The 11,533-nt window shown below is 42.1% G+C and overlaps 1 protein-coding gene across 1 annotated transcript; it reads left to right on the top strand.

Annotated features, from left to right (window-relative positions):
* The first annotated feature begins 73 nt into the window (after nucleotides 1–73).
* LOC139758261 (uncharacterized) lies at nucleotides 74–4,644 on the top strand. The gene is made up of 3 exons (XM_071679472.1): nucleotides 74–201; nucleotides 3,854–4,040; nucleotides 4,320–4,644. Exons 1-3 carry the CDS (start codon nucleotides 74–76, stop codon nucleotides 4,578–4,580), a joined length of 576 nt encoding a protein of 191 aa, XP_071535573.1. The 3' UTR covers nucleotides 4,581–4,644.
* The last annotated feature ends 6,889 nt before the right edge of the window (nucleotides 4,645–11,533 follow it).

Raw genomic sequence — 11,533 nt, forward strand, 5'->3', positions numbered from 1 at the left:
TTTCTTAGGTTTATAGGAAACCGTGGACATTATGTGCTCAGTGTAAAGACATTGTCACACATACAGGGTCACAATGCCTCCGTTTGGGAAAGAGTGGCAAGACAACTTCAGACAGTCTGGGCTGAGGACATATGAGCGGTTGGCGGATCTCATGTACCTCGGTCCTTCAGTCCTTGAAGGCTTGAAGCAAGTGACTGAGAAGTAAGTTATCAAGATTGAGTCTGAGCTGGTTAGATGTATGTAGTCATTGTAAGATATTGTTCGTGATATACCCACTGTAAATCATTGTTTTTACACTTTAAGCAAACTGAAGGTGGATGGTCCTTTACCACTTTTGAAACCACACTGCTCCTCCCAAGCTGATGCTCTGTACATTCCTTCACCATCTCAATCAATACTCTCCCATACAATTTACCAGGTATACTCAACAAATTTATACCTCTGTATTTTGAACATACCACTATTTCCCCTTTCTTTTATACAGTGACACCATATGCATTCAGTCAATCGTCAGGCATCTCTCCATGAGACACACATTGAATATCCTTGACAACCAATTAAGAACACAGTCACCCCTTTCTTAACAAAGTCCATTGTAACACCATCCATTCCAGTCGCCTTGCCGCATTTTAACTTCTGCAAGGTTTTCGCCATCTCTTCTCTTTTCACCAAATGACTCTTCATGACTCTCTCACTTCCCATAAAAACCCCGGGTATAATACTCTACGTCTGCGACTCAATCATGAAACACATTCAACAGTTCTTAAGAATACTTGCTCCATCTCCTCCTCACTTCATCGCAAACTGTTATCACTTCCCATTTTGTTGCCTTTACCGATGTTCCTATGTATTCTGTTATCTTACACACATTATTGACCTCTTTCCAAAACATATTTTTATTCCCTGTAAAGTTTACTGAAACTCGCTCACCCCAGCTCTCATTTGCCATCTTTTTCAACCCATACACTTACTGATCTCCTCCCACTTTCTCTTATGCATTTCCCACTCATATGCATTCCTTCCCTCCTTCCTCATCACACCACTCGCTACCACTTCTAGTCTGTTCATCTCCCACCTTTCGCACGCCACATGCATCTCTTGCACATGCAATCGCCGCCTGTGGGTGAGGAGTGGGGGGTATTTAGGGAAGCAGTGTTAGCATGTGCAAGAGATGCAAGTGGAATGCGAGAGGTGGGAAATGGGCAGATTAAAAAGGGTAGTGCGTTGTGGGATGAAATAAAGTTTCTAGTGAAAGAGAAAAGAGAGGCGTTTGGGCAGTATTTTCAAGGAATGAGTGCAAATGATTGGGAGATGTACAAGAGGAAGCGGCAGGAGGTCAAGAGGATGTGGCAGGAGGTCAAGAGGAAGATGCCGGGGTCGGAAAAAGAGGGCAAATGAGTTGCGGTGGGAGATTATCACTATACTTTATGAAAAATAAAAAAAAATGCTTTTGGAAGGAGGTATACGATGCGCTATACACAAGAGAACGAATTGGGAAATCGATGAAGGGAGCAAAAGATAAAGTGATAACAGGTAGTGATGGAGTAAGATAGAGTGAGCATTTTGGAGAATCATTAAATGTGTTGTTGATAGAGTGGCAGACGTAGGCTGTTTAGGTCGGGGCGGTTGGTATAGAAAAGTGAAAGAGTGGTTTGGTGATAAGAGAAGTGGTGAAAGCCTTGCAGGAGATGAAATCCCGGAAGGCAGTGGACTGGATGGTATTAGAATTGAATCTATTATGAAAGTGGGTGACTGTGTCGTTTCTTTGTTGGTAAGGAAATTCAGTGTGTATGGATCATGAAAATTGGAGGAATACATGTATAATGCCACTGTATAAAGGCAAAGGGGATAAAGGCGAGTGTTCAAACTACAGAGGCATAACTTTGTTGAGTATACCTGGAAAATCATATTGAAGGATGTTGATTGAGAAGGTAAAGTTAACGTGCATCAGACTGGCTAGGGACAGTGTGGTTTCAGAAGTGGTAGATGATGTGTAAATCAGGTGACTGCTTTGAAGACTGAGTGTTAGAAATACTTTGAAAAACAGATAGATCTGGATGTGGCATATATGGATCTCGAGAATGGACATGATAGAGCTGCTTTGTGGAAGATCTTGATTATATACGGTGTATTAGGTAAGTTGCTAGAGCAGTGAGATGTTTATATCAAGATATAAGGCGTGTGTACGAGATGGAAGAGAGAAGAGTGATTGGTTCCCAGTGAAGGTTGGTCTGCGGCAAGGGTGTGTAATTTTACCATGGTTGTTTAATTTGTTTATGGTTGGGGTGGTGAGGGTGGAGAATGCTAGATTTCTGGAGAGAGGGGCGAGTATGCATCATATTGTCGATGAGAGGACCTGGGAAGAGAATGAGTCGTTGTTTGCAGATGATACAGCACTGGTGGCTGATTCGAGTGAGAAACTGTAGAAGTTGGTGACTGAGTTTGGAAGAGTGCATGGCAAGAGAAAGTTGAGAGTAAATGTGGATAAAAACAAGGTTATTAGGTTTAACAGGGTTGAGGGACAGGTTAGTTGTGATGAAAGTTGGAATAGAGAATAATTGGAGGAAATGAACTGTTGTAGATATCTGCGAGTAGACTTAGATGTGTATGAAACCATGGAAGCAAAAATGAGTCTTAGGGTAGGGGAGAGGGCAAAGGTTCTAGGAGCGATGAAGGATGTGTGGAAGAGAGAACGTTATCTCTGAGAGCAAAATTGGATATGTTTGAAGGAATAATAGTTCCTTCAATATTATATGGTTGCGAGGTATGAGCTAGAGATAGTTGTGTGGAGGAGGGTGGATGTGTTCGAAATGAAATGTTTGAGGACAATATGTGATATGAGAAGGCTTGATCGAGTAAGCAATGGTATGGTAAGAGAGATGTGTGGTAATAAAAAGAGTGCAGTTGAGAGGACAGAAGAAACTGCATTGAAATGATTTGGACGTATGTAGGGAATGAGTGAGGAAAGGTTGATAAAGATTAGATATGTGTCAGAAGTGGAGGGAACAAGGAGATGTAGGAGACCAAAGTGGTGGTGGAAGGATTTAGTGAAAAATGTTTTGAACGATCGGGGTTTGAGCATGAAGGAGGATGATATTTGTGCACAAAATAGAGTGAATTGTAGCGATGTGATATACTGAGATCGACATGCCGTCAGTACACTGAACCAGGGCATGTGAAACGTCTGGAGTAAACCATGAAAAGGTCTGTGGGGCCTGCATGTCGATAGGAAGCTGCGGTTTCGGTACATTACACATGATAACCAGAGACTGAGTGTGAACGAAAGTGGCCTTTCTTCTTGCGTTTTCTGGCGTGCCTCACTGACGTAGGAGCTTCCTGAGGTGCAGGGTAGCGCCGGAAATGGAGAAAGGCAAGTATGAATATATATATATATATATATATATATATATATATATATATATATATATATATATATATATATATATATATATATATATATATATATATATATGTGTGTGTGTGTGTGTGTGTGTGTGTGTGTGTGTGTGTGTGTGTGTGTGTATGAGTGCATATGTACAGGTATGTTCAAATATGAGTGGATGGGTCTTTCTAAATCTGTTTCCTGGAGGTACCTAGCTAATGCGGGAAATGGTGATTAAGTATTACAATGGCAACAATGGTAAAAATAATGATTATCCTTGTGGATAAGGGGAGAATAGTACCGACTATGAAATCCTCCCCTTCTGTTCTACTTTCTAGAAGAAGGGACAGAGAAGGAGCGCTAGTTGGGACTTTTTCCTCTATGGCTCAGTCACCTGCTATTGACCCTGCCTCGCTAACACGAGATATGGCGACCATGTTCGAAAAGAGAGAAAAATATATATCTTTTCAGACAGGCGCACATGACAGCTCGCCTCGTGTTCGGTTACTGGGCAGCTGGATATCTCACACGACCAGATGGCACCATCGGCCTTTATTTTGGAAGGGAAATTATCGATCCCGGTGCCTCTGGGTGGCCCATCCCTCACGACGCCCCTTACAAGCCAAATCTGGACAACATAATGATGGCCGTGAATGAGGTGGGTTGCATATGCTGTGATATCTTTCCTTTTTCTAAACAAGAATGGTATCACTTGATTATCTTAAAACGAAACGATGCGTTATTCAAGCAAGAATATATTTCTCTTTAATGCTGTATTTCTGGAGTCACTGTAATATCATAGTAAGATAAGGTAGTCCCTCCATGAAACGCCTGAGATATGATGTTTTGAAGCAAATTAGAATAATTTCCACGTCGTATTGTGTGTTACTTGTTGATTAGAAATAATTCCTTAACTGCTACACGTATATCCTCATAGGCAGGATTACATGACAAGTGGACAGAGGACACGCTGGAGGAAACCCGACGAATTGGTCGAGCAAGAACGAGAAGGCGGCAGCTAGAGCAGGCGGAGGAGGGTGGGGAGGTGGCCCAGCCTGACGCTACAGGCATCAAGGCCCTTACCATCGTCCACATGCAGGGGCCTCTCATGCTCCTCCTCCTAGGTCTCATTATCAGTGGGCTCTCCTTCATCACAGAGACGATAACAACCTCATACACCCAGAAACACAGAGCATGATAGATTCATATCTTTATGTGTGCTTCTGATTTGGTTTCTCTACATTGTAAATTGAAGGAAATGAATAAACGGTTAGTGAATCTCAAAAACATCTAAAGCCTTAAGATATACCATATGTTAACTGTATATTGTCTAAAGTCTTTCTTATTATCTACGACCTCCCTTCCGTAATAGGATAAAGTCTACGCTTGCTTAAAAGACGTGAGAAAGACTGTTGTTTGTAACACTCACTGATTCAATTGGCAAAATCAGGGGAAACAAAATTACCAGTGATCATGCTACACCTCTGTTTGTAGGCATTACCCTTTATTGACCAATTTGTGTATGGAATCTCGGGAGCAAATATGTTACCTAGAATATCTGTTCATAATGAACATCAGCTAAAATTTGTGATCGACACTTTCATTATGACCAGGTATACGTTATGTGATTACATGTTAATTGAAAGGCGTGAAAAATAGACTTTTGGGTGTTAATGTGCTGAGAGGAGCAGCTGAAGTATGTCTTATCACTATCTTGTGTAGGCGAAGCTGAAGATTTGTAGAGGTTTCCAGAAGAGAAGAGAATGTTGGGGAGAAGAGAGTGGTGAGAGTAAGTGAGCTTCAAAAAGGAGACTTGCGTGAGAAAGTACCAGAGGAGACTGAGTGCTGAATGGCAGAAGGCGAGAGCAAATGCCGTAAGTGGAGTGGGGGAGTAATGAGATGTATTTAGGGAAGCAGAGATGGCTTGCGAAAAAGATGTATGTGGCATGAGAAAGGTGGAAGGTGGGCGGATTAGAGAGGGTAGTGAGTGATGGGATGAAGAAGTAAGATTGTTAGTGAAAGAGAAGATTGAGGCGCTAAGATGATTTTAGCAGGAAAGGAGTGCAAATGACAGGGAGATGTATAAAAGAAAGCGGCTGGTGGTCAAGAGAAAGGTGCAAGAGGTAAAAAAGTGGACAAATTAGAGTTGAGGTGAGGGAGTGCCATTAGAGTTTAGGGAGGATAAAAAGATGTTTTGGAAGGATTTAATTACAGTGCATAAGACAAGATAAAGAATGGGAGCTTTGGTGAAAGGGGCAAATGGGGAGGTAATAACAAGTAGTGAGATGGAGATGGAGTGAGTATTTTCAAGATTTGTTTAATGTGCTATATGATAGAGTGGCAGATATAGGGTTTTTTAGGCGTGGTGGTGTGCCAAGTGAGAGGGTCAGGGAAAACGGTTTGGTAAACAGAGAGGAGGTAGTGAAAGCTTTGCGGAAGTTGAAAGCCGGCAAGGCGGCTGGTTTAGATGATATAGTAGAATTTATCAAAAAAAAGGGGGATGGCTGTGTTGTTGATTGGTTGGTAAGGGTATTCACTGCATGTATGGATCATTGTTAAGTGCCTGAGGATTGGCGGAATACATGCATAGTGCCATTGTGCATGCATAGAGCCATTGTACAAAGGCAAAATGAGAGTTCAAATTACAGAGGCATAAGTTTGTTGAGTATTCCTGGGAAATTATATAGGAGGGTATTGATAGAGAGGGTAAAGTCATACACAGAGCATCAGATTGAGAAAAAGCAGTGTGGTTTCAGAAGTGGTAAAGGATGTGTAGATCGGGTTTTTTTTGAAAAATGTATATGAGAAATACTTAGAAAAAGAGATTGATTTGTATGTAGAATTTATGGATCTTGAGAAGGCATATGATAGGAATGATAGAGATTCTTTGTGGTAGGTAAATTGGTAGAAGCAGTGAGAAGTTTTTAGCAAGGATGTAAGGCATGTGTACGAGCAGGAAGAGATGAAAGTGATTGGTTCTCAGTGAATATCGGTTTACAACAGGGTTGGGTGATGTTTTCATGGTTGTTAAATTTGTTTATGGATGGGGTGGTTAAGGGGGTTAATGGAAGAGTTTTGGAGAGAGGGACAAGTATGCAGTCTGTTTTGGATGAGAGGGCTTGGGAAGTGAGTCAGTTGTTGTTTGCTGATGATACAGAGCTGGTAGCTGATTCGGACGAGAAACTGCAGAAGTTGTCTGAATTTGGTAAAGCGTATAAAAGAAGAAACTTGAGAGCAAATGCGAATAAGAGTAAGGTTATTGGGTTCAGTAGGGTTAGAGGACAAGTTTTTGTTATGTAGGTTTGAATGGAGAAAAACTGGAGGAAGTGAAGTGGATGGAAACTTGGAAGCAGATGGAAATATGGAAGCGGAAGTGAGTCACATGGTGACTCACCCCATTTGTACGTAGCATTTATAGATCTGGAGAAGGCATATCATAGAGTTGATGGAGATGCTCTGTGGAAGGTATTAAGAATATATTGGGTGGGAGGCAAGTTGTTAGAAGCAGTGAAAAGTTTTTATCGAGGATATAAGGCATGTGTACGAGTAGGAGGAGAGGAAAAGTGATTGGTTCTCAGTGAATGTCGGTTTGAGGCAAGGGTGCGTGATGTCTCCATGGTTGTTTAATTTGTTTATGGATGGGGTTGTTAGGGAGATGAATGGAAGAGTTTTGGAGAGAGGGGCAAGTATACAGTCTGTTGTGGATAAGAGAGCTTGGGAAGTGAATCAGTTGTTGTTCGCTGATGATGAACGCTGGTGGATAATTCGGATGAGAAACTGCAGAAGCTGGTGAATGAGTTTGGTAAAGTGTGTCAAAGGAGAACGCTGAGAATAAATGTGAATAAGAGTAAGGTTATTAGGTACAATAGGATTGAGGGACAAGTCAGCTGGGAGGTAAGTTTGAATGGAGAAAAACTTGAGGAAGTGAAGTGTTTTAGATATCTGGAAGTGGATTTGGCAGCGGATAGAACCATGGAAGCGGAAGTGAGTCATAGGGTGGGGAGGGGGCGAGAGTTCTGGGAGCGAGAACGTTATCTCAGAAAGCAAAAATGGGTTTGTTTGAAGGAATAGTTGTTCCGACGATGTTTTATGGTTGCCAGGCATGGGCTATAGATAGTTGTGCGGAGGAAGGTGGATGTGCTGGAAATGAGATGTTTGAGGACAATATGTGGTGTGAAGTGGTTTGATCGAGTAAGTAGTAACAGGGTAGGAGAGATGTGTGGTAATAAAAAGAATGTGGTTGAGAGAGCAGAAGAGGATGTTTTGAAATGGTTTGGTCACATGGAGAGAATGAACGAGGAAAGACTGATAAAGTGGATATGTATATCAGAGGTGGAGGGAGCGAGGAGAAGTGGGACACCAAATTGGAGGTGGAAAGATGGAGTGAAAATGATTTTGAGTGATCGGCGCCTGAACATATAGGAAGGTGAAAGGCGTGCAAGGAATAGAGTGAATTGGAACGATGTGGTATAACGGGGTCTTCGTGCTGTCATTGGATTGAAACAGGGCATGTGAAGCGTCTGGGGTAAACAATGGAATGTTTTGCGAGTCCTGGATGTGGGAAGGGAGCTGTGGTTTCGGTGCATTATACATGACAGCTAGAGACTGAGTGTGAACGAATGTGGCTTTTGTTTTCTTTTCCTAGTGCTCTTTCGCGGACTGTTTCTAGCGACTTGACTTCCACACAATATATTCTTAATATCTATCATAGAGTATCCTTATGAACTCTATCATAGCCCTTCTCCATATCCATAAATGCTACATACAAATCCATTTCTTTTTCTAAGTATTTCTCACATACATTCGTCAAAGCAAACACCTGATCCACACATCCTCTACCACTTCTGAAACCACACTGCAGTTCCCAAATCTGATGCTTGGTACATGCCTTCACCCTCTCAATCAACACCCTCCCATATGATTTCCCAGGAATGCTCAAAACGTATACTTCTGTAATCTGAACATTCACCCTTATCTCCTTTGCCTTTGTACAATGGTACTATGCATGCATTCCGCCAATCCTCAGGCACCTCACCGTGAGCCATACACACATTAAATATCCTTACCAACCAGTCAACAACACAATCACCCAATTTTTTAATAAATTCCACTACAATCCCATCCAAACCCGCCTCCTTGCCGGCTTTCATCTTCCGCAAAGCTTTCACTACCTCTTCTCTGTTTACCAAATCATTTATCCTAACCCTCTCAGTTCGCACACCACCTCGACAAAAACACCCTATATCTGCCTCTCTATCATCTAACATATTCAATACACCTTCCAAATACTCACTCCATCTCTTTCTCACATCACCTCTACATGTTATTACCTCCTCATTAGCCCCCTTCACCGATTTTCCCATTCATTCTCTTGTCTTATGCACATTATTTACCTCCTTCCAAAACATCTTTTTATTCCCCCTATGATGTAATGATACTTTCTCACCCAAACTCTCATTTCCCACACCATATATTCTTGATACCTTCCACAGAGCGTCTCTATCAACTCTAAAATATGCCTTCTCCAGATCCATAAATGCTACATACAAATCCATTTGCTTTTCTAAGTATTTCTCACATACATTCTTCAAAGCAAACACCTGAACCACACATCCTCTACCACTTCTCAAACCACACTGCTCTTCCCCAGTCTGATGCTCTGTACATACCGTCACCCTCCCAATCAATACCCTCCCATATAGTTTACCAGTTATACTCAACAAACTTATACCTCTGTAATTTGAGCACTCACCTTTATCGCCTTGCCTTTGTACTATGGCACTATATATGCATTCCGCCAATCCTCTAGCACCTCACCATGAGTCAAGCATACATTAAATATCCTTACCAACCAGTGAACAATACAGTTACCCCTTTTTTGATAAATTCCACTGCAGTATCATCCAAACCCGTTGCCTTGCCGGCTTTCATCTTCCGCAAAACTTTTCCTACCTCTTCTCTATTCGCCAAATTATTCTACCTAACCCTCTCACTTCACACACCACCTCGTCCAAAACACCCTATATCTGCACCTCTATCATCTAACACATTCAACAATCCTTCAAAATACTCACTCCATCTCCTTCTCACATCTCCACTACTTTTTATCACGTCCCAATTAGCCCCCTTCATCGATGTTGCCATTTGTTCTCTTGTCTTACGCACTTTATTTGCCTCCTTCCAAAACATCTTTTTATCCCCCCTAAGATGTGATGATACTCTCTCACCCCAACTCTCATTTCCCTTCTTCTTCACCTCTTGCACCTTTCTCTTGATTTCCTGACTCATTTTTTATAGATTACCCAGTCATATGTACTATTTCCCTGCAAAACTCGTCCAAGAGCCTCTCTCTTCTCTTTCAATAATAATCTTACTTCTTCATCCCACCTCTCACTTCCCTTTCTAATCTGCCTACCTCCCACGCTCCTCATGCCGCAAGCATCTTTTGCGCAAGCCATCACTACTTCTCTAAATACATTCCATTCCCTCCTCACTCCCCTTACGTTCTTTGCTCTCACCTTTTTCCATTCTGCACTCAGTCTCTGCTGGTACTTCCTCACACAAGTCTCCACTGGTTCAATCCATTGACACAACGTCGACCCCGGTATACCAAATCGTTCCAATTCACTTTATTCCTCGCACACCTTTCACCCTCCTGCATGTTCAGGCCACGATCACTCAAAATCTTTTTCACTCCATCTTTCCACCTCCAATTTGGTCTCCCACTTCTCATCGTTCCCGCCACCTCTGATACATATATCCTCTTGGTCAATCTTTCCTCACTCATTCTCTCCAAGTGACCAAACCATTTCAAAACACTCTCTTCTGCTCTCTCGACCACACTCTTTTTATTTCCACACATCTCTCTTACCCTTACATTACCTACTCGATCAAACCACCTCACACCACATATTGTCCTCAAACATCTCATTTCCAGCACATCCACCCTCCTGCGCACAACTCTATCCATAGCCCACGCCTCGCAACCATACAACATTGTTGGAACCACTATTCATTCAAACATACCCACTTTTGCTTTCCGAGATAATGTTCTCGACTTCCAAACATTCTTCAAGGCTCCCAGAATTTTCGCCCCCTCCCCCACCCTATGATTCACTTCCGCTTCCATGGTTCCATCAGCTGCCAGATCCACTCCCAGATATCTAAAACACTTTACTTCTAGTTTTTCTCCATTCAAACTTACCTCCCAATTGACTTGATCCTCAACCCTACTGTACCTAATAACCTTGCTCTTATTCACATTTACTCTTAACTTTCTTCTTTCAGTCACAAGCTTCTGCAGTTTCTCACATGAATCAACCACCAGCGCTGTATCATCAGCGAACAACAACTGACTCACTTCCCAAGTTCTCTCATCCACAACAGACTGCATACTTGCCTCTTTCCAAAACCCTTGCATTCACCTCACTAAGAACCCCATCCATAAACAAATTAAACAACCATGGAGACATCACACACCCCTGCCGCAAACCTACATTCACTGAGAACCAATCACTTTCCTCTCTTCCTACACGTAAACATACCTTACATCCTCGATAAAAACTTCTCATTGCTTCTAATGACTTGCTCTCCACACCATATATTCTTAATACGTTCCACAGAGCATCTCTATCAACTCTATCATATGCCTTCTCCAGATCCATAAATGCTACATACAAATCCATTTGCTTTTCTAAGTATTTCTCACATACATTCTTGAAAGCAAACACCTGATCCACACCTCCTCTACCACTTCTGAAACCACACTGCTCTTCCCCAATCTGATGCTCTGTACATGCCTTCACCCTCTCAATCAATTCCCTCCGATTTAATTTCCCAGGAATACTCAACAAACTTATACTTCTGTAATTTGAGCACTCACCTTTGTCCCCTTTGCCTTTGTACAATGGCACTATGCAAGCATTGCGCCAATCCTCAGGCACCTTACCATGAATCATACATACATTAAATAACCTTACCAACCAGTCAACAATACAGTTACCCCCTTTTTTAACAAATTCCACTGAACTGCCATCCAAAGCCGCTGCCTTGCCGGTTTTCATTTTCCGCAAAGCTTTTACTACGTCTTTCCTGGTTACCAAGTCATCCTCCCTCTTCCTCTCACTTTGCACACCATCTAGACCAAAACAC

Source organism: Panulirus ornatus, chromosome 30, assembly GCF_036320965.1.
Source record: "Panulirus ornatus isolate Po-2019 chromosome 30, ASM3632096v1, whole genome shotgun sequence".
Classification (NCBI taxonomy): Eukaryota; Metazoa; Arthropoda; class Malacostraca; order Decapoda; family Palinuridae; genus Panulirus; species Panulirus ornatus.

Excerpts from the sequence above, each read along its gene's own strand:
- LOC139758261 (XM_071679472.1), top strand. The coding sequence starts at position 74 with ATGCCTCCGTTTGGGAAAGAGTGGCAAGACAACTTCAGACAGTCTGGG. Across the intron at positions 202-3,853 it reads TTGAAGCAAGTGACTGAGAA|ACAGGCGCACATGACAGCTC; the intron begins GTAAGTTATCAA and ends ATATCTTTTCAG. Across the intron at positions 4,041-4,319 it reads TAATGATGGCCGTGAATGAG|GCAGGATTACATGACAAGTG; the intron begins GTGGGTTGCATA and ends ATATCCTCATAG.